Consider the following 22,524-nt stretch of genomic DNA (forward strand, 5'->3'; position numbering starts at 1 on the left):
TTTTAAAAGAGGTGTAATGTGGTCACCCCTAGGTGTACCAGTGACCAGCCTGGCTGCCATACTAGTGACAAAAAGGTGGAGATTTCCGTATCGGAGGCAGTAAACAGGGGAGGAGGCAGCCACAGTGAAAGAGGGTGGCTGTTCTCTTGCCCTACTAGGACAGCTTGCAATGTTTAGCTTAAAAAAGAGGCAAGTGAGGAGAGACCTGATAGAGACATACAAACTTGTGGAGGAAGTGGATGGGGAAATATTTCTCTCTCTCTATCATACTGGAAACCAAAGGGGTCATTCCTTGAAGTTGGTTGGTGGGAGATTCCGGACAGATAAATGGAAGGACTCTTCTGCACGTTCAGTGCAGAGTTAAACTATGGAACTCATTGCCACAAGACGTAGTGATGGCCACCAGTTTGGAAGGCTTTGAAAGGGAGTTGGACAGATTTGTGGAGGAGAAGGCTATCAATGGCTGCTACTCCTGATGTCTGTGTGCTGTTTCTAGTTATAAGAGGTTGTGTGCCTATGTACACTCGTAGGTGGGGAACATGGGCAGGAGGGTACTGTTGCACTAATGTCCTACTTGCGGTTTTTTTACAGGCAGCTTATTTATTTATTTATTACATTTCCATACCGCCCAAGAGCCGAAGCTCTCTGGGTGGTTCACAATAGCTGGTTGGCCACTGTGTGAACCGAATGCTGGACTAGATGGACCCTTGGTCTTGTTAGGGAAGGGACGACTTCGCAACCAGTCCAGAAACAGAGATTCTTTATTACAGTGTACACAGGAGAAAAGCCCCTTACCTTGTACAAACTGACGGCAGAGACTCTCTAACCATTAGTTTCATCAGCATACATTTATACTTCATCCAAGTTGCTCTAATGAAGTCATACTTTTCCCTCCTCCCTCCTGTGACTGATCACAAGTCCCGTACATGTTTCCTAAACAGAAACCCATTCTTACATAAACAATGCCATATTTTGGCAGCCTATGACCGGTACAAAACGTTGCATTCTGTTCCTTGATTAGCACCACAAGGAGAGATAGGAAGCCTGGCTCTTCAGAAATCCCTGGTCAGAGGGCTTTCAATGGTTTGGATGCCTCTAGGGGAATACGGAAACTTGCTTTTGGGCTCAAGGCCTTCTTTCTCTGATATGTTCTGCAATTGGGTGTGGGGCAAAGGGTTTAGGACAACCTTGAGACTAGGCACTTTATTATTCTCCATGAGAAGACACGAAGGTGTGGGCCACGGCCAGAAGTGTGCATGCTTTTGTGCTTTTATTCACATTGGAATAAAGGGCTTCAGGTGTTCCTTTCAAATTTCTTTATCATTCTGATCCTGCAGGGTACTTCTTATCTTCTTACGTATTTGGCAGAAGGTGAAGGTGATCCTTCAACACCAGTGGAGGCTGCCTTGGGCTACAAATTGCAGACAGAATAACAACATTCAGCTGGTCTAGAGGGAAGAAAAGCCCCCCAGGTTGGGAGCAGCAGACACAACTGGGAAATGTCTGTGCAGAAGATGTTGGGGGAAGACCCCTTCAGCTCAGACGTTCAGCACCAGCACTTCAGGCAATTCCGCTATGAGGAGACCAAGGGACCCCTGAGAGGTTTGCAGCCGACTCCACAATCTCTGCCGACAATGGCTGAAGCCACAGTGACACACGAAAAGTCAGATCCTGGATCTGGTAATCCTGGAGAAATTCCTATCTGTCCTTCCCCCAGAGATGGAAAGCTGGGTGAGGGAATGTGGAGCGGAGACCAGTTCCCAGGTGGTGGCCCTGGCCGAAGGCTTCCTCCTGAGCCAGGCAGAAGGGAAGAGGCAGGAAAAGTGCCAGGTGAGAAAGTTTCATGCTGGTTTTGAGCAGTGGGAAGAAGGACTGCCTAAAATAGCTTTTCTCAAGTTGATGTTCTCCAGGTTGTGTTGGATGTTGGCAGTGTGGTTGCAACTGAGCTAGCTTCAAAAAGAAAAGGAAAGGACTGGTGCATCTGGATGTTTCCTAGACTGTCCTCTCACTTGTGCTGTTCTTCCTTCTGATGCTAGACTGATACTCTTAGGGTTCCGGGCCTCACTTCCTCCTTCATGCATTTGCCTCTCGGAGAGATGTCACTTTGGGTCTCCCTCCATCCTGAGATGGGCACCCTCCTATACCACGTGCATTTCCTGCAATGAAATGCAGGGTTTCTCATCCCTTTGACCCAGAATCTCTGGTGTGATTTATCCAGGGTGAATTGTGCTCCTTCAGCTGGGATTCCTCACAGCTCTGCCTTTGTCAAGGTCACCCAGTTCTGCTAACATTGGACTACAACTCCCAGCATGCCCCAGGAGTTGTAGTTCGACACATCTGGAGGGCTTCAGGATGTTAAAGCCTGTCCCAAAAGACACCTCCAGTTTCTCTGGTCTCGATTTAAGAAAGGGATCCTGACCCGACACTCCTCTGTCCTTTGCGTGTCCCTTTGCTCTTCTAATCCATCTTCCTGCTTCCTGCCTGGGATCCTCATTCCTGTTTCAGGTCCAGGGGCCTTTGGCAAAAGGGGCCGCTGATTTCCCCGAAGGAGAGACAGCTCTGTCCAGCAGCCGATCGAGAGGATCGGGCAGGAGGCTGGTGGAGAGGCCCCTTCGCTGGGTAAGACTCGTCTGGCCCCTTTGGATTGGACCTCCCTGCCCTGAATGCGCCCAAAATACAAGCCAGTAAAGAAATTACTGCCACTAACTCAGCCTTGGGAGAGGCATTTCTGCCACTCAGAATGGGGGGTGGGTGGGGGGTTTGTCGTGAGGATGACGCGGGGGGGGGGGGAGAACCATGAAAGCCACTTTGGATTCCTCGCGAGAGGAAAAAAGGCAAAATATAAATGTTAAATGTATATATCAACTAACGTTGTCTCCCTGGTAGGAAGTGAAGCGATGCTGGAGAAACATTCTGGGTTGTCCCTTCTTGGCAGTGGAGTGGGAAGAGCTCCTGCACAGTCAGACCAGGTAGGGAAGAAGTCCTGGGGGAGAGGGCAGGTTGCAGCCATGGGGTTGGAGCCAGGATCTGCCTTCTGCGAGAGGAAACTCTCCACTCACAAAAGGTCCCTCTGGCTGATTTTTGGGGTTCCCCTCTCCACCCCCCACTTCTCAGCTCCCCCCCGTTCAGCAGGGTCCCCTGACCCTCTGCGTAGGGCTTTCAGGAGGCTGGAGGAGGGTCTGCCGTGGGGCAGAAGGGGCCAGGAAGTCTGCTTCCTCCCATGCAGTTGACCAGCCCTGGGGGTCTCTGACTCTTGCATGTCTCTCTGCGCCTCAAAGGATCTGCCCCTCTGCCTTTGCCTCTGCCCACTAGGAAGGCTGTCCCTTTCCAGTCACAAAGGCTTCTGTTGTGCAACTGAACTTGCAACCACCTTTTCGATTTTGCTTGGAAGGCGAAGCAGCGTTACGGTCCCTTCTTTTCCTCTTTTATTCTTCTTTCAGGGCCTGGTGACCTTTGAGGAGGTGTCTGTGTGTTTCACTGAGGAGGAGTGGGCACTCCTGGATCCGGACCAAAAGGCCCTGCACCGGGAAGTCATGGTGGAGAACTGTCGCTTCGTGGCCTCTCTGGGTATGGCAAAGGAGTTACCCAGCAGCCTCCTCTTCCAGTAGCTTTTGTGGTCATGATTGGTCGATTCCGTGTGCCTCTGCCTTGGGTGGTGAAAGCTTGAGCTTGGGGCTCATTGGCTGCCTCCTGGCCTGACTCCAGACCCAGTTGGGGACTCCAATAGGGCACCTGCCTTTGCCTGTTCTGTGTCCTGCCCCAGAAGTCCTTTATAAAGCATTTCACCATTTCTTTTAAATTCTCAAGGGAAAGTCCTCATGGAAAGGGCTGTTTAACAGCGGAACCGACTGTTTCAGGGTTCTCCTTTGCTGAAGGCATTTCAAACCTGTTGGCAGGTGGAGGGAGGGGTGGAAGAGGACAAGCAGCCCAGTCTTTCGCTGTGGCAATGAAGATGCTTCTGTCAGGGAGCCCCCACCGTTCTGGACCCATGGTTAGATTTGAGAATTTGAGAAACTGGTGGGCACCACCACAAAATGGCTGTTATGGGAGGCGTGGCCAAGGGACCTGTCTCCTGCCCCAAAGACTAAATACAGGGTGCAGGTGGGGAACTGAGCTCCAACACATAAAACGAGTTATTTGAACGCACATTTTTCTTCACCAAACGAAACTACCGTATTTCTTCGATTCTAAGACGCCATTGATTGTAAGACGCACACTAATTTCAGTACCACCTACAGAAAAAAAGCTGTTGATTCCAAGAAATGATAAACGCACCCGCAATTCTAAGATGCACCCCGTTTATAGAGATGGTTATATGGGGGGGGGGGGAGTGTGTCTTAGAATCGAAGAAATACGGTATTTTGCAGCAATCCCAAGTCCTGTTAAGAACACGTGCTCACTTCCTTTTAGAAAGCGGTTGGGGGACTTGGCCATTTGCTGAGGGCCAGGAAAGGTGTCTCAGGGTTCGTTGGCAGCCCAAATCACTACACTGCTTATCCCTGCACTGAGGTCACACTCTGGGCTTAGAGCAGTGGGGCTAGGTGGCTCCAATTTCAGTGGGGCTGTGAATCCCTTCTGGGTTTTATTTTGGGGCCAGAGGCCAGCAGTTTGGGCAGCTCCCTTAGACTTCTGGCTGGTTCTGAATCATAGAATCATAGAATAGCAGAGTTGGAAGGGGCCTACAAGGCCATCGAGTCCAACCCCCTGCTCAGTGCAGGAATCCACCCTAAAGCGTCCCTGACAGGTGGTTGTCCAGCTGCCTCTTGAAGGCCTCGTGTGGGAGAGTCCACAACCTCCCTAGGTAACTGGTTCCATTGTTGTACTGCTCTAACAGTCAGGAAGTTCTTCCTGATGTCCAGCTGGAATCTGGCTTCCTGTAACTTGAGCCCGTTATTCCGTGTCCTGCACTCTGGGATGATCGAGAAGAGATCCTGACCCTCCTCTGTGTGACAACCTTTTAAGTATTTGAGGAGTGCTATCATGTCTCCCCTCAATCTTCTCTTCTCCAGGCTAAACATGCCCAGTTCTTTCAGTCTCTCTTCATAGGGCTTTGTTTCCAGACCCCTGATCATCCTTCACTCGGAGGGGAAAGTTTACTGAGCACCAAAGAATCCACACCGGGGAGAAACCGTTTAAATGTTTGGGGTGTGGGGAGAGCTTCATACATAACATGCAACTAACTTCCCATCAAATGATCCACAAAGTTGAGAAACCATATTAGTGCTTGGAGTGTGGAAAGAGCTTTGGTTAGACATCAAATAATGCACACAGGGGAGAAGCTGTTTAAATGTTTTGAGTGCGGGAAGACCTTCAGCCAGAGGCAAAGCCTTATAGCTCAGCAAAGAACCCACACAGAGAGAAACCTTTTAAATGCTTGGAATGCGGAAAGAACTTTGGTCACAGAGGAAAACCCTCCCACCCACGTTCCCCAGTGACTCTTGTAAATAGGCAGACTTCCTCTGAGGTAGCATAGAGCCATGAGGATCAGCAGCCCCTGCTACTCTTCTCCAGAATGTTTCCTGTCCCCCATCATGACATCTTGTGGAAGCGGAAGTCTGCCCTTAGAGTCTACTAAATGCGAGATGAGATCAGCGTTCGTTGGATGTTTCCAGGGAAGGAAACTCTTGCTTTCTGAATGTCATTGCAATGTCAGAACGCGAGAGCAATACACCGGACGTTAAGAAGAAGAAAAACGTGGTGAAGGACGTTCTGGGGTTCACCATTTTGGGAACCTTCTGTCTGATGGGCCGTTTCAACCATTCACAGTGAACGACAATGTCCTGTTCCTCCGGCCCTTCAGTGGAGGGGCTGCAGCTCAGTGGTTGTGCCCCTGCTTTGTAGGCCGCACATTCCGGGTTCAGTTCCTGCTGTCTCCCAGGAGGGCTCAGGAAGCATCCCCGCCGGAAACCCCGGAGAAGCCATTGCTGCCTGTCAGTGTCGACAACACTAAATGTTCCTGGAAAATGGCACAAACACTCGAAAGGGCTGATGATGATGACGACGCTGAGCTCTTTGGTTTTTGCCTTGTTCCTATAGATTATTATTATTATTATTTATTTATATAGCACCATCAATGTACATGGTGCTGTACAGAGTAAAACAGTAAATAGCAAGACCCTGCCGCATAGGCTTACAACTGCTCTGTATGGCTATGTGTTCATCAGTCATTTGATAGCGTTCATGAGAACAGATTCCCTCACATCCACACATGCCTGTCAATCTATCCATCATTCCTGTCAGTAAAGTTACTCCTTTAATTTCTTGTCCTTTCTCCTATATTCACTTAGGGCCGAATCCTGTGAACACAGACGTCAGCCTCCCCGCTCAAAGCCTGCTGAGAATCCATGGCAGGGCGGCGGGGAGCGGAGGTGGTCTTTGTGGAGGACTGTCTAAAATGGCTGTAGTCTTGTTCTGCTCAGCTGAGTCTTGTTGGGATAATTGTGTGTAAAATGCCTGAGTGAAAGGGCGTGAGTTGGAGAGTGCTTCTCAAGGGTGATCTCAGAGCTGGACCCAGCATGGCACTCCTGCCTCCCACCACAGCATCTGGGAGGTCACCGGGGTTAATTGGGATGATGAAAGGGGCCTCGATCCTTAGGGAGGGGGTGCCAGGGGCCCGGGAAGGGCATCAGTTGGTGGAGTTAGGTCACGGGGCCTGTTGACGGACAAGGGCATGAAGAAGCCTGTAGCCAGAACTCTCCATCTTCCTGTGGGCTACACATTAGGGGTGACCATATGAAAAAGAGGACAGGGCTCCTGCATCTTTAACAGTTGTCTTGAAAAGGGAATTTCTGCAAGTGTCATCTGTATATATGGCGAACCTGGTGAAATTTCCTCTTCATCACACCAGTTAAAGCTGCAGGTGCCTTGCCCTCTTTTAAATCTGGTCACAGTATAGCTGCAGTATAGCTCCTGCAGCTTTAACTGTTGTGATGGAGAGGGGATTTCACCAGGTGCTGCATGCATACAAATGACACCTGTTGAAATTCCCTTTTCTATGCAAGTGTTAAAGATACAGGAGCCCTGTCCTCCTGTCCATATGGTCACCCTACTACACGTGTATCGGTTGGAAGACCTGTTCCCGAGTGAGGGATGCTGCTGGGGGTTTAGTTAGGTCAGCGGTTCCCAAACTTTTTCAGGTAACGCCCCCTTGGTAACACAAACTCGTGCCCAGTGCCCCCTACCCTACCCTATAAAAATAATTATTCAGAATAGCAGTTTTCAAGGACCCACTAAGGAAAATAACAATAAAATTCAAAACAATTACATTTTTTTTAGTTTATTCAATTAAACATCCAGTGATATTGTCTTTTCAAAGTCTGATAGACATTTAGCAAGAATATTAGGTATCCCATCTAGTAACTAGGGTAGAGAGAGTACCTCACTATTCTGTAAACTCTTAATGTGATGGATGGGCTTATTGAAGTGATACCAGTTTCCCAATGCCTGGTTTAAAGTTACTTAAAATCACGTTTTGTAATCTGGAGTCGATTTCTTTGCTTGGAGAGAAGTAGGCAGACCACACTAAAAGCACATTCCACCAAATACGATGTTGGAAATGCAACCAGGAGCTTCTGAACCGCGCTCCATAGTGCAGCATAGCGGGGCACACGAAGCTGGGTATGTCTCTTCATTGGCGTTTTGGTGCTTTTGAAACATTTCAACTCACTGTTAAAAGGACTAGTCTTAAACGGTATTAATACATGTGTGGATTCTTCCCCTACATGGTTTGGGACCAAACTACCTTCTCCCATTAAAATGCCCCTGGGTTTGAAGACCTTCCAGAGAGGCGCTTCATGGAAAAGACTACCTCAAGCGCCCCTCTGCCACCCCCTTGCCTCTTAACACCCCCCTATGCATCCCACCGCCCCAAGGGGGCAATACTGCCCACTTTGGGAACCGTTGAGTTAGGGTTTGTTTTATGTTTTAAGTGTCTGGGTACTTTAGGGGAGACCGGCTGTGGCGGGTGTTAGAACGGGGTTAATGAATTTATTTATTTATTTATTACATTTATATACCGCCTCATAGCCGACGGGGTAATTGCTTGCTACTAACCTTCCCTTTGCGTTTTACCTTTCTTCACCCTCTCCTCTCCTCCCTTCCCCATAGCTTTTACTGCCTGACCAGAGCCTTACGAGTTAGATTTTAGTTTGTGCAAATAAACCTGCTTTGCCCGTTGTTGTTCTCTCTATACATGCTGCCTTTGGGCAAGCTCATTCAATCTCACGGCCTCCAATATCACCTGTACGCCGATGATACACAATTATATCTTTCATCTCCGGAACTTTCTCCAGATGTTCACGATCGTATCTCGGCATGTCTTTCAGATATCTCAGCCTGGCTGCTTCATCGTCGTTTGAAACTTAACATGGCAAAGACTGAACTGCTAGTTTTTCCTCCTAAACCTTCTCCTCACCTCTCATTCTCCCTTACTGTCAACGATGTCACGCTTACTCCGGTCAAGGAAGCTCGTAGTCTTGGCTTTATATTTGACTCCTCGCTCTCCTTTACTCCTCACATCGAGGCAGTAGCTAAATCCTGTCGTTTCTTCCTGTATAATATTGCCAGGATTCGACCATTTTTGTCTGTCTCTTCTGCCAAGACTCTCGTTCACGCACTGGTTATCTCTCGGTTGGACTACTGCAACCTTCTTCTCTCTGGCCTTCCTTCGTCTCACATCAGTCCGCTGGTCTCTGTCCATCACTCTGCCGCTAAGATCATCTTCTTGGCCCGCCGCTCTGACCATGTCACTCCACTTCTGAAATCTCTTCATTGGCTTCCAATTCACTTCAGAATCCAATATAAACTTCTCCTACTGACCTTCAAAGCTCTTCACGGCCTAGCTCCTGCCTATCTCTCCTCTCTCATCTCACACTATCGCCCCGCTCGGGCTCTCCGTTCCTCCGATGCCATGCTTCTCGCCTGCCCAAGGACCTCCACTTCCCTTACTCGGCTTCGTCCTTTTTCTTCTGCTGCCCCTTACGCCTGGAACGCTCTTCCAGAACACTTGAGAACTACAAACTCAATCACTGCTTTTAAGACTCAGCTCAAAACTTTTCTTTTCCCTATAGCCTTCAAATATTGAGTTTGTTCTGACTTTACACTGTTGGTTTTGCCCTACCCTGTGCCTGTTTACACTTCCCTGTGCCTGTTTGCATTCTCCTTCCCTCCTTATTGTTTACTACAACTTATTAGATTGTAAGCCTATGCGGCAGGGTCTTGCTATTTACTGTGTTATCTGTACAGCACCATGTACATTGATGGTGCTATATAAATAAATAATAATAATAATAATAATAATGGTCCTTAAAGTGTGTGTGTGTGTGGTTTTATTCCTTAAAGGGCTGGCTATTCCTGGTTGGGGACAGGGCTAGGGTGGGAGCTATCTGGGGATTTGGACATTTGGTCTGGAAGCCTACCCTGCAGGGGTGCTGGGTGGACCCCACCTCCTTCACAGTCTTCCTCATGCATTTCTGCTGGACAGGGGTGGGGGCTGGGCCTCTCCAGCAACGGTGCTAAAGAGGGGGGAGAAAGAAGGCTGGGGGGGAGCCTTATCAAACATTGCAAGGGTGTTCCCCCCCTGCCTCCCCACTTCTGGGAATGCCCCCTTGCTCAATTTCTGAGTGAGGAGACATACCCCGGATTGCTCCCTGCAACTCTAGTGTGTCAGAGGCGGATAGTGGGGGGGGGGCTCTCTCCGCCAGGGCACTAAGGAGAGGGTGATCTCCATGGCAACTCTTTTCTTTAGTTTAGGGTTTAAATAGGGTGACCATATGAAAAGGACCATATGAAAACCACTCTCAGCCCAGCCTACCTCACAGGGTTGTTGTTGTGAGGATAGAATGCAGAGGAGGATTATGTATGCTGTCTTGGGTTCTTTGGAGGAAAAAGATGGGATATAAATTAGGGTGACCATATGAAAAGGAGGACAGGGCTCCTGTATCTTTAACAGTTGTATAGACAAGGGAATTTCAGCAGGTGTCATTTGTATATATGGAGAACCTGGTGAAATTCCCTCTTCATCACTACTGTTAAAGCTGCAGGAGCTATACTAGAGTGACCAGATTTAAAAGAGGGCAGGGCACCTGCAGCTTTAACTGCTGTGATGAAGAGGAAATTTCACCAGGTTCTCCATATACAGAAATGACACCTGCTGAAATTTCCTTTTCAATACAACTGTTAAAGATACAAGAGCCCTGTCCTCCTTTTCATAGGGTCACCCTAGTTTATCACGAGGGTCTCAGATGGGTCGTCTCAGCATCCTGGGTTCCTCGAGGACTGCCCTCCGACAGACCTTCAAACCCCCAAGTGGCCTGCCCTGTGCCCCCTAAGCTAACCCTGACTTTCATCAGCAGGGGAGGATGCTGTCTTCTAGTCCGTGGTGAAGGAACAGCCCAGTCGGCTTTTGAACATGGAAGGGGAGACTGTGCCATCTTGCTTTTCACCTCAGACTCGAAATGTCTTGGGCCAGCCCTGAGGCAACCTGGTACCCTAGAGGTGTTTTGGACTCCAGCTTCCATGAGCCCCAGCCAGCATGAGGAATGGTCAAAGACTATGGGAGTTATACACCAAAGCATCAAGGGTTGCAGCCAGAATCTGCCCTCTGCAAGAGACAGGGCTCCGTTCTCTGCCCAATTTGGGGAGATGTCAATTTATTCAGTACCTTTCTAATCCACCCAATAGCTCTTGTTCTGTGGGTGATATACAAGCAGTTTAAAAACTGAAATGCTATTTTAAAACACAATTGAGATTTTAAAAAATGCAATACAAATATTTGGATGAATACAAGAAAACGCAAAACTACAGCACAGGGTAAATCAGCAAGAATTACCCTTAGAACACCCATCATGTACACTACACCATAATCCCTGGTTTGGACAGACCATTAAACCAGTCATCCCCACACTGGAGCCCTCCAGATATTTTGGACTACAGATCCCAGCATTCCTGACCATAAACCATACCGGCTGAGGATTGTGGGAGTTGTAGAATCCTCAGAAGTAGGTATTGTTAACATTTGTATTGCACCGTTTTTGGTTTTTCCAAGGAATCCTAAAGCAACATATACGACCCTCCTCCTCCCCATTTTTATTCCCACAACAATCTAGCGAGGTAGGTTAGGCTGAGAGAGTCAGGGACTGGCCCAAAGCCACCCAGGGAGCTTCATCGCCAACAGGGGACTAGTAGCCAGATTTCCTCAGACCAACACTCTAACCATTATATCACCCTGGTTGTGGAAAGGGTGATCTAAATGACAGACCTGCAGGGCTGGATTTCTTTCTTTCGGGGAATATTGCAACCTCCTCTCTGCAAGTTTTCTTAATGGGGTCAGTGTTGCATTTACGAAGCTCATGGGACTTTTGACCACAGCTAGTCTTGAGACCTCTATAACCTGCAGAGTGGTTTGCTGGGATTTCTTGCCTTTTGTTCCTCCCACACCCCTTTCATCTTCCACCATTGCTGGGAGCACAGGCCTCTGCTCCCTCACTCTTGCTGGTGCAATAGAACACAAAACAGACTGGATAAACTCTTGTTGAAACCCTATGCTGTACCTGCATTGCCTATGCAAGAATACCTGTGAGTAAAACAGTTTTTCTTTCTTTCCCCGAAGAAGAGTCTGGACCCTTTTCATCATGTAAAGGGAGAGCCTGCGGGCGTCTTGGACTGCTAAAACCTCCTTCTTTGTTTTGCCCGTTGTTTTGTTTTTTCTCTGCTTATTTTGCCCGTCTAACAGGCCGCATCGTGATCATCTTCACGTTTTTGTTTGACATTGAGGGGTTAAAGGTAGTGAGCCGGCATTCCTAGAGAGGAAAAGAGGAAGTGGCCCTAGACTTGTACTCCTGTTTTGGGGTGTATCTGGGAGGGGCGACTGTCACTTCCGGATCAAACTCCTTCTAATGGTAGCGGAGGGCTGGCTTGTGTGTTGCCCCCCAGCCGCGGCCCCTGCTGCCCTCCGGTGAGGGCCAAAGGGGGACTCAGGGGAAGGGGCTGCAAGGGGGAGACGGGGGGCGAGAGGGGCTGGGCAGAGCCCTGGAGGGAAGTCACCCAGCCTAAGGGAGCAGGGAGGGAGGGGGCAGGAGGGGAGGCAGAGGAAGGAGCAAGACCCACGTGCAGCTCCCTCCCCGCCTGCCCCACCTAAATCCTGTGCAGCCCACGAGGTCGAGGGCAGGTTGAAATCAAAGATATATATCAATGGTGGTCTGGATTTGCAGGGTGTGTGTGTCATTCTTCTGTCCCACGAGGAAAGGTTGCAACGTCTGGGGCTGCTTAGCTCAGTAAAAAAGGGGAGCTGGAGGAGACGGGAGGCATTTTACTTCCCCTCTCATGCTACTAGACTCCCCTGCGGTGATCCTGTGAAGCCCATTGATGGAAGCTCCAGGACAGAGAAAAGGAAGGACGTCTTTACACAGCGCAGAGTTAAACTACGGGACTCACTTCCACCAGATGTAGGGAGGCTTTGAAAGGGAGCTGGACAGATTCGTGGAGGAGAAGGCTATCAGTGGCTACTAGTATGGATGGCTGTGGGCTGCCTCTAGTATAAGAGGCGGTGTTGCCTATGTACACCCGTAGGTGGGGAACATGGGCGGGAGGGTACAGTTGCACTTGCTTGTTGTTTTTTTTACAGGCTGCTGGTTGGCCACTGTGTGAACAGAATGCTGGACTAGATGGACCCTTGGTCTTATGGACCCATGGTCTTATGTTCTTATGTATTTGGCAAAAGGTGAAGGTGATCCTTCAACCCTGATAGGGGCTGCCTTGGGCTGCAAATTGGAGACAGAAGAACGAAATTGAGCCGGTCCAGAGGGAAGAAAAGCCCCCCCCCCATACCCCCCGGGTGTGGAGCAAGCAGAAACGACTAGGAAACCTCTGTGCAGAAGATGTTGGGGGAAGACCCCTTCAGCTCAGACGTTCAGCACCAGCACTTCAGGCAATTCCGCTACGAAGAGGCCGAGGGTCCCCGAGAGGTTTGCAGCCGACTCCACAATCTCTGCCGACAATGGCTGAAGCCAGAGCGACACACGAAGGCTCAGATCCTGGATCTGGTGATCCTAGAACAGTTCCTGTCTGTCCTTCCCCCGGAGATGGAGAACTGGGTGTGGGAATGTGGAGCGGAGACCAGTTCCCAGGCGGTGGCCCTGGCCGAAGGCTTCCTCCTGAGCCAGGCAGAAGGGAAGAGGCAGGAAAAGCGCCAGGTGAGAGAGTTTCATGCTGGTTTTAAGCAGGACTTCCTAAAATAGCTTTTCTCAAGTTGATGTCCACCAGATTGTGTTGGATGTTGGCAAGCTGTTAGTATTAATATTAATAATAATAATTATAATAACATTTCTGTACCACCCCATAGCTGAAGCTCTCTGGGCGGATTACAAGAGATTAAAACATTAAACATTAAAGTTGATATACCAAATTTAAAAACATAAAACCAGAGTACATACAAAGACAGTATCCATTTAAAAACAAGTTGGAGCTCTCAGCCAAAGATAATTCTGGGGTCAATTAAAACTCAACATTTTATTTATTTATTTATTTATTTATTGCATTTATATACCGCCTCATAGCCGAAGCTCTCTGGGTGGTTTACAAAAGTATTGACATATTACAGAGCACACAAAGAAGCAGCAGATGCATAAGGTGAGGCAGGACTTTGCACCTGATGGCACCTGTGTCCAGCAAGAGAGGCAAACCTCAGAAATCTTCTAGTCAGCACTGTTTGTAAGCAGTTAACTTTTACAGCCGTTATCTTCACGTTAAATCCACCATCAGGGAAACACAGGCATCGGATATAGTTATGCAATCTGTCCAGAAGCAACATTTAACTGGGACAGAACTTTCAAAAGCTGTGTCCGCCCTGAACTGGCCTTAATGCATATGCGGTACATGTGATTTGAAAAAAAAATGGAATTAATTGGCTGGCCACACTTCCTCCTTCATGCACTTGGCTCTCGGAGAGGAGATGTCTCTTTGGGCTTCCCTCCGTCCTGGGGTGGGCACCCTCCTATACCACGTGCATTTCCTGCAATGAAATGCAGGCTTTCTTATCCCTTTCGTCCAGAGTCTCCAGTATGATTTATCCCTGGTCAAGTGTGCTCCTTCAGCTGGGATTCCTTACAGCTCTGCCTTTGTCAAGTTCGCCGGGTTCTGCTAATATTGGACTACAACTCCCAGCATGCCCCAGGTGGTTGTAGTCCAACACATCTAGAGGGCTTCAGGTTGGGAAGGAAAAAGGAAAGGAACCTCTCGTGCAAGCACTGAGTCATTACTGACTCTTGGAGGGACGCCGGCTTTCGCTGACTTTTTCTTGGCAAGCCTTATAGCGGGGTGGTTTGCTGTTGCCTTCCCCGGCCGTGATTCCCTTTCCCCCAGCTAGCTGGGTACTCATTTTACCGACCTCTGAGAACCAGCTTCCGCTGGGATCGAACTCAGGCCGTGGGGAGAGTTTTGGTTGCAGAAACTGCTGCTTTACTGCTCTGTGCCACACGAGGCTCATATTCAAGTTGAGACAGGCTCTCCCAAAAGACACCTTTAGTTTCTCTGGATGCTTTTTAAGAAGGGGATGACCGAATACTTTTCCACACCCATCCTTTGTGTGTCCCTTTGCTCTTCTAATCCTTCTTCTCGCTCCCTGCCTGGGATCCTCGTTGCTGTTTCAGGTCCTGAGGCCGTTGGTGCAAGGGGCCGCTGATTTCCCCGAGGGAGAGAAGGCTCCATCCAGTACCCGATTGAGATTGCCGTCCAGGGAGATCGGGCAGGAGGCTGGCGGAGAGGCCCCCTCGCTGGGTAAGACTCATTTGGCCCCTTTGTATTGGACCTCCCTGTCTTGAACGTGCCAGAAACCTGCAAGCTGCCCGTCTTTCCCTCTGAACCCACCTAAGGCGTTGGGGAAAGGGCTGGAGCTTGGGAACAGAGCACACGCTGTGCGTCCGAAGGGGCCCAGGTTCGATGCCCGGCTTCTCCGGGTGGAGCTGACGAAGAATCCTGTCCTAGAGCTGAATTTAATTTCAGAAAAACTCTCTGGGGCGCCATTCCAGGAGTGGGCAGGGCTGTGGGCGAAACGGGGTGGAGGCAAAATACCAGCGTGTTTGAGCTTCCAGCTCTTCTTGCCAGATATTCAGCCTCGAGAGGCATTTCAACCACTTAGAATGTGGGAGGGGGGTTGTTGTGAGGATGAAATGTGGGTGGCAGGGGGGAAGAACCACGTAAGTCACCTTGGATTTCTTGCAAGAGGAAAAAAAGGTGGGATGTAAGTTTTAAATACACTTATATGGAATCATAGAATAGTAGAGTTGGAAGGGGCCTACAACGCCACTGAGTCCAACCCCCTGCTCAATGCAGGAATCCACCCTAAAGCATCCCTGACAGATGGTTGTCCAGCTGCCTCTTGAATGCCTCTAGTGTGGGAGAAGAGCCCACAACCTCCCTGTTCTATTGTCGTACTGCTTTTAACAGTCAGGAAGTTTTTCCTGATGTCCAGCTGGAAACTGGCTTAATGTCACTTGAGCCCGTTATTCCATGTCCTGCACTCTGGGAGGATCGAGAAGAGACCTTGGCCCTCCTCTGTGTGCCAACCTTTCAAGTATTTTAAGAGTGCAATCATGTCTCCCCTCAGTCTTCTACTCTCCAGGCTAAACATGCCCAGTTCTTTCAGTCTCTCTTCATAGGGCTTTGTTTCCAGACCCCTGATCATCCTGGTTGCCCTCCTCTGAACACGCTCCAGCTTGTCTGCATCCTTCTTGAATTGTGGAGCCCACAACTGGATGCAACACTCAAGATGAGGCCTTACCAGGGCCGAATAGAGGTGAACCAGTACCTCGCACGATTTGGAAGCTTTATATACTCCAACTGCCTTTGTCTCCCTCGTAGGCAGTGAAGCGATGCTGGAGATACATTCTGGGTTGTCTCCTCTTTGCTGTGGAGTGAGAAGAGCTCCCGCACAGCCAGACCAGGTAGGGAAGAAGTCATGGGGTGACGGCAGGACCCAGCCTTGGGTTTGAAATATCCACTCATGGAAGATCCCCTGGATGACTTTTGGGGTTCCCCTTCTCCCCCCCCCCCCACTTCACAGCTCCCCTCATTCAGCAGGGTCTCCTGACTCTCTGCGTGGGGCTTTCTGGGGGCTGGAGGAAGGGCTGCCGTGGGGTGGAGGGGGCCAGGAAGTCTGCTTCCTCCCACACAGTTGACCAGCCCTGGGGGTCTCTGACTCTTGACTCTGACTCTGCACCTCAAAGGATCTGCCCTGCTGCCTTTGCCTCTGCCCACTAGGAAGGATGTCCCGTTCCAGTCACAAAGGGTTCCATTGTGCAGCTGGACCTGCAACCTCCTTTTGGATTTTACTCATAAGGGGAAGCAACATTATGGCCCCTTCTTTTCCTTCTTCTCCATCTTTCAGGGCCTGGTGACCTTTGAGGAGGTGTCTGTGTGTTTCGCCGAGGAGGAGTGGGCACTCCTGGATCCGGACCAAAAGGCCCTGCACCGAGAAGTCATGGAGGAGAATTGTGGGATCGTGGCCTCTCTGGGTATGGCAAAGGAGTTCTCATTACCCAGCAGCCTCCTCTTCCGGTCACTTCTGTGGTCGTGATTGGTCGATTCTATGTGCCTCTGCCTTGAGTGGCAAAAGCTTGAGCTTGGGCCTCCTTTTTTGACTCCGGACCCAGTTGAGGACTCCAATAGGGCACCACCCTTTCCCTGTTCTGTGTCCTGCCCCAGAAGTCCTTTTTAAAGCGTTTCACCATTTCTTCTATATTCTTAAGAGAAAATACCTCATGGAAAGGGCTGTTTGACAGCGGAACCAACTGTCTCAGGGTTCTTCTTCGCTGAAGGCATTTAAAACGTGTTGGCAGGTGGAAGGAGGGGTGGAAGAAGACAAGCAGCCCAGTCCTTTGCTGTGGAAATGAAGATGCTTCTATCAGGGAGCCCCCACCTTTCTGGACCCATGGATAGATTTGGCAATTTCAGGAACCGCAGTGGGCACCACCACAAAATGGCTGTCTGGAGGGGCGTGGCCAGGGATCCATATCGTGCCCCAAAGGCTAAATACTGGGCATAGGTGGGGAACTGAGTTCCAACACACTAAACGACTCCTTTGCACCCAGGTTTGTCTTCACCAAATGAAACTATTTCGCAGCAATCCCAAGTCCTATTAAGAACACGTGTTCACTTCCTTTTAGAAAGCGATTGGGGGACGGCCATTTGCTGAGTGCCAAGAAAGGTGTCTGGTGGTGCGTTGGTGGCCAAAATCTCCACACTGCTTATCCCTTCCCTGAAGTCAAACTTTGTGCTTGGAGCAGTGGGGACTGGTGGCTCCGATTTTAGTGGGGCCGTGAATCTCCTGGGTTTTATTTTGGGGCTAGAGGTCAGCAGCTTGGGCAGCTCCTTTAGACTTCTGGCTGGTTCTGAATTAAACCAATTATAGGGAATGTCAACAGGCACACAACTGCAAAGCAAGTTTAACAATTAAATCAGACAATAGTAGTATAAAGCGTCAAAATAATAGCTTCTATTTTATATAATTATATCAATTAGAACAATTCAAACATACAAAATTAGAAGGATGACAAGACATAAGGCAAATGGTTGCTTTTGTTTGATATCTCTTGGAAGCTAATGATCTCACAGCCGGGGCAAAAGAAAGAATTTCCTTGTCTGTAAACTGGAAGTAATTTAGGAATTACTATCTTCTGTCTACACCCCTACGAGTCTTGATGGCATGTGGCGACTTGAAAAATTGTACATCTGATGAAGTCTGTTAAGACGAAATGGGAAACATAACCGGAATCCTATTAATAATAATAACTTAGTACATTAAAAACATTCAGTATGTTGTTATAATTTTATTGTTAAGGTATCAAACAAAAGCAACCATTTGCCTTATGTCTTGTCATCCTAATTTTGTATATTTGAATTGTTCTAATTGATGTAATTATATAAGATAGAAGCCATTATTTTGACTCTTTATACTACTGTTGTCTGATTTAATTGTTAAAATTGCTTTGCAGTTGTGTGCCTGTTGGCATTCTTTATAATTGGTTATTATCAACTGCAGCCTTCCTGTGTTTTTGTTTCTGAATTAAACCCAGAATGGATTCGCGGCCCCACCAAACTCAGAATCACCAGCCTCCCCAAGTTTGGAGGTCTAGAAGCCGAGGCTGAGGGGCCACCGGTCAGGGTTGTCGTAGCTGCATTGCAGGTTCTGAGGTGTTCTGGGGAATGGACTGAATGACCTCCGAGGTTCCATCGAACGCTAAATTTCTATTATGTAGCTCAGTGTCTTGGTTGGAGGCATCTCCCTTCCTTCCTTTGAGGCTCCACCTCTTCCTTGGGCTCTGACTCCTTTTCTGCCTCTTCGTTCCCACAGCTGATGGATGGGTGAGCGAGAATGAGAAAGACGCGCCCAGCGAGTCCCTGGAAGGAGCCAGAGGTGGAAAGGAAGGACGACGGAGACGGAGGAGGGGAGTCAAGCAGAAGCAACGAGATGCATCTTCTGCTCATCGAGGTGACGACATCCGTAAAGACACAGTCCAAGGAAAACATGACACAGGAAAGAAAGAATATAAGTGCCCACTGTGTGGGAGGAGTTTCACTTCTAAATCAAACTTAAACTATCATTTGAAAACTCACACCGGGGAGAAACCATTTCAATGTTCTGAATGTGGGAAGAGCTTCTCTCAGAGGGCAGTCTTGGTCAAACACCAAATAATCCACACAGGGGAGAAGCCGTTTAAATGCTTGGAATGTGGAGAGAACTTCAGGTGGAACGTGCAACTAACTTCCCATCAAACGATCCACACTGGCGAGAAACCTCATCAGTGCCTGGAGTGTGGAAAGAGCTTTAGTCAGAGGTCAAATCTTGTCAGACACCAAATATTGCACACTGGAGAGAAACCGTTTCAATGCTTGGAATGTGGAGAGAGCTTCAGGTGGAACATGCAACTGACGTCCCATCAAACGATCCACACAGGCGAGAAACCTCATCAGTGCTTGGAGTGTGGAAAAAGCTTCATTTGGAAGGCAACCCTTACTGAACACCAAAGAATCCACACAGGGGAGAAACCGTTTAAATGTTTGGAGTGTGGAAAGAGCTTCATCCGTTATGTGCAACTAACTTCCCATCAAAGGATCCACACTGGTGAGAAACCTCATCAGTGCTTGGAGTGTGGAAACAGCTTCATTTCAAAGAGAAACCTTACTGAGCACCAAAGAATCCACACAGGGGAGAAACCGTTTAAATGTTTGGAGTGTGGAAAGAGCTTCATGCGTTATGTGCAACTAACTTCCCATCAAAGGATCCACACTGGTGAGAAACCTCATCAGTGCTTGGAGTGTGGAAAGAGTTTCATTTGGAAGAGAACCCTTACTGAGCACCAAACAACCCACACAGGGGAGAAACGATTTAAATGTTTGGAGTGTGGAAAGAGCTTCACTCGGAGGGAAAAGTTTACTGAGCACCAAAGAACCCACACAGGAGAGAAACCATTTAAATGTTTGGAGTGTGGGAACAGCTTCATGCGGTACGTGCAACTAACTTCCCATCAAACGATCCACACTGGTGAGAAACCTCATCAGTGCTTGGAGTGTGGAAAGAGCTTCATTTGGAAGAGAAGTCTTACTGAACACCAAAGAATCCACACAGGGGAGAAACCTTTTAAATGTTTGGAGTGTGGGGAGAGCTTCAGGTGGAACGTACAACTAACTTCCCATCAAACAATCCACACAGGTGAGAAACCACATTAGTGCTTGGGGCGTGGAAAGGGCTTTTGTTGGAGGTCACACCTTATCAGATACCAAAGAACCCACTCAGGGTGAAACCTTTTAAATGGTTGGAATGTGGAAAGAACTTCAGTAACAGAGGAAAACCCTCCTGCCCATGTTCCCCAGTGACTCTTGTAAATAGGCAGACTGCCTCTGAGGTAGCATATAGCCATGAGGACTTGTAGCCATTGCTGCTCTGCTCCAGAATGTCTCCTGTCCCCCTTCATAGCCATCTAAACACGTGGCCATCACGACATCTTGTGGTAGCAGAAGTCTGTCCTTCGAGTCTAATACATGCGAAATGAGATCATTGTTCATGGGATGCTTCCAGGGAAGGAAACTCTTGCTTTCTGAATGGCATTGCAGTGTCAAAACGCGAGAGCAATCCACCAGACTTTAAGAAGAAGAAAAAAGTGGTGAAGGACATTCTGCGATTCACCCTTTTGGGAAGCTTCCGTCTGATGGACCATTTCAACCATTCACAGCGAATGACAGTGTCCTCTTCCTCCGGGCTTCAGCGGAGGGGAGGCAGCTCAGTGGTTGAGCCACTGCTTCGTTCTGGGTTTGAATCCTGAAATCTCCCAGGAGGGCTCGGGAAGAATCCCTGCCTGAAACTCCGGGGAGCCATTGCCCCGCCCATCAGTGTCAATAACACGAAATGTTCCTGAAAATGGCACGAACGCTTGGAAGGGCCACTGGTGATGACACTGGCCTCTTTGGTCTTCACTTTTTCTCCCATATTTTGCTCTGTAGGCCTCTGTGTTCATCAGTCATGTAACAGCATTCATTAGAACGGATTCCCTCACACCCAGGCATTCCTGTCAATCTATCCATCATTCCTGTCAATAAAGTTTTCCTTTAATTCCTGTCCTTTCTCCTATATTCACTTAGGGCCCAACCCTGTGAAGACAGGCGGCAGCCTCCCAATTCAAAGCCTGCTGAGTATCCACGGCAGGGGAACGGAGGTCTTCTTCACCGTGCATTTCCCAAATTTTCCTTTTCCACATGGCTACTGTCAGCCTCCTTGCCGTCTTCCAGTTTTTTGCTATTCGGTGCCTTGCAGCTGTCAACATATATCCGATTAGCATTTTTTTCTCTTATGCCTTTATTTTCTTTTTCAGAAATACTCATTTAGGCCAACTCTGGCATTTTATATGCTTTTTAGTCAGTATTTTTTTTCTATTTCTCTGAAGACTGTCCCAGAACTTCTTTGCCTTCCCCATTCCCACCACATTGCCCCGTACCCGCGCTCCGTTTCCTAGTGGGGGGACCTAGAAATGATTGCTCCCTGCAACTCTAGTATGTGGGGGGAAATAGCAGGGGGAGGGGCCTCTTTCTGCCAGGGCACTGAGGAGAGGGTGATCTCCATGGCAACTCTCTTTAATTTGGGGTTTCATAGCCAACTTGGGATTGTAGAATGAAACATTTATTTATTATTTATTTACAATATTTATATACTGCTCCCAATTGAAAATTCCAGAGCGGTGTGCAAAATAAAATGAAGTAAAAACAGAATAAAACACTTTAAAATAGATTTTAAAAGATGCAAGATGTGCAGTAAACCGTGGCTAGTCATTAAGGAAAGGCTTACTGGAATGATGACATTTTGAGGAGGCGCCGAAAGGAATACAAAGTTGGTGCCTGCCTGACCTCCAGTGGCAGGGAGTTCTGAAGAGAGGGGCCACCACGCTGAAGGCTCTTCCCCTGGTGGACTCCAATCGGGGGATGGGTCTTTGTGGAACCACCAGGAGCAGGCCCTCGGATGACCTCGGTGACCAGGCAGGTTGGTAAGGGAGAAGGCGTTCTCTCAGGTATCCTGGTTCCAAGTTGTTTAGGGCTTTGTACACAAGTACAAGAACCTTCAACCTGGCCTGGTAGTGAATAGGCAGCCAGTGCAGTTCCCTCAGCAGAGGAGTTACATGCTGGAAAGGGGCAGCTCCAGACAACAGCCGAGATGCAGCGTTCTGCACTAGCTCCAGCTTCCAGAACAGCTTTATTTTATTTTTATATAATACTTTTTTATTTAAATTTTAAAACACGTACAATAATCACACCACATCAACTTAATATACCACAATAATGAAATTAAAAAAGAACTTATTGAAATAATATAATACTGTCTCGTGCACCCCACCCCACCCCGGGACCCTTATTCTTTCCAAAATTGTAATGTATCCTGTGACGGTTTACTCCCTTTCCCTTTTTCGAATACAAATTTAACAAATGGACTCCAAATCTCATCAAAGCCATTTCGCTTCAGTAATCCTCTCTTAACTTTAATACTACTAGTGAGTCTGTCATTAATAGCTATATCCCAGACTTCTTTATACCATTCTTCTATTTGATAATCCCTTTGTTCCTTCCAATTCCTGGCAATTATTAATCTAGCTGCAGTTAATAAGTTGTTTATTAAGACTTTGCTATTTTGCATACATTTAACCCCTTCATATATTGACAACAGTGCTATCCTTGGCCCTATATTTACCTTCCATCCCATTATATCATTTATCTCTTTAAATACTATTTGCCACAACCTCTGAATAGCTTCACGAGTCCACCACATATAGAAATAAGTGCCTTTTCCTGACAACCTCTCCAACAATATACGGAGTACTTTTTATCCATTTGGTGTAGTCTTACTGGTGTTAAATACCACCTCCATATCAATTTATAATAATTCTCCTTTATTCTTACCGACATAGTCTTTAATAGACGCTGGCGGAACAACTTTAAGGGCAGCCCCACATAGAGCGCTTTGCAGTAATCCAATCTTGGGGTTATCAA

At 48.2% G+C, this 22,524-nt stretch overlaps 2 protein-coding genes across 4 annotated transcripts in view; both read left to right on the forward strand.

The window, feature by feature from the left end:
- Positions 1 to 1,685: 1,685 nt before the first annotated feature.
- The window catches only part of LOC134396275 (zinc finger protein 850-like), a 46,107-nt gene continuing 25,268 nt past the window's right edge, over positions 1,686 to 22,524 (forward strand). The window contains exon 1 of one of the 2 annotated variants that reach the window (XM_063122697.1): positions 1,686 to 1,830. In XM_063122697.1, coding sequence (XP_062978767.1) covers positions 1,720 to 1,830 — 111 coding nt within the window. In that variant the 5' untranslated portion in view covers positions 1,686 to 1,719. Of the gene's footprint in view, positions 1,831 to 14,661; positions 14,668 to 22,524 lie in introns of those variants that run through there. The other variant, XM_063122698.1, reaches the window with a different exon arrangement.
- Positions 11,923 to 20,556, forward strand: LOC134396353 (zinc finger protein 883-like). 2 transcript variants are annotated; one of them, XM_063122823.1, is made up of 6 exons: positions 11,923 to 11,953; positions 12,623 to 13,190; positions 14,646 to 14,772; positions 15,856 to 15,938; positions 16,382 to 16,508; positions 18,347 to 20,556. In XM_063122823.1, exons 2-6 carry the CDS (start codon positions 12,876 to 12,878, stop codon positions 19,720 to 19,722), a joined length of 2,028 nt encoding a protein of 675 aa, XP_062978893.1. In that variant the 5' UTR covers positions 11,923 to 11,953; positions 12,623 to 12,875; the 3' UTR covers positions 19,723 to 20,556. The 2 variants fall into 2 exon arrangements, with proteins under 2 accessions (XP_062978893.1, XP_062978894.1); XM_063122824.1 differs by lacking the exons at positions 11,923 to 11,953; positions 14,646 to 14,772 and having other exon boundaries at positions 12,899 to 13,190.

The sequence above is a fragment of the Elgaria multicarinata genome, chromosome 3 (assembly GCF_023053635.1).
Source record: "Elgaria multicarinata webbii isolate HBS135686 ecotype San Diego chromosome 3, rElgMul1.1.pri, whole genome shotgun sequence".
NCBI classification, from domain to species: Eukaryota; Metazoa; Chordata; class Lepidosauria; order Squamata; family Anguidae; genus Elgaria; species Elgaria multicarinata.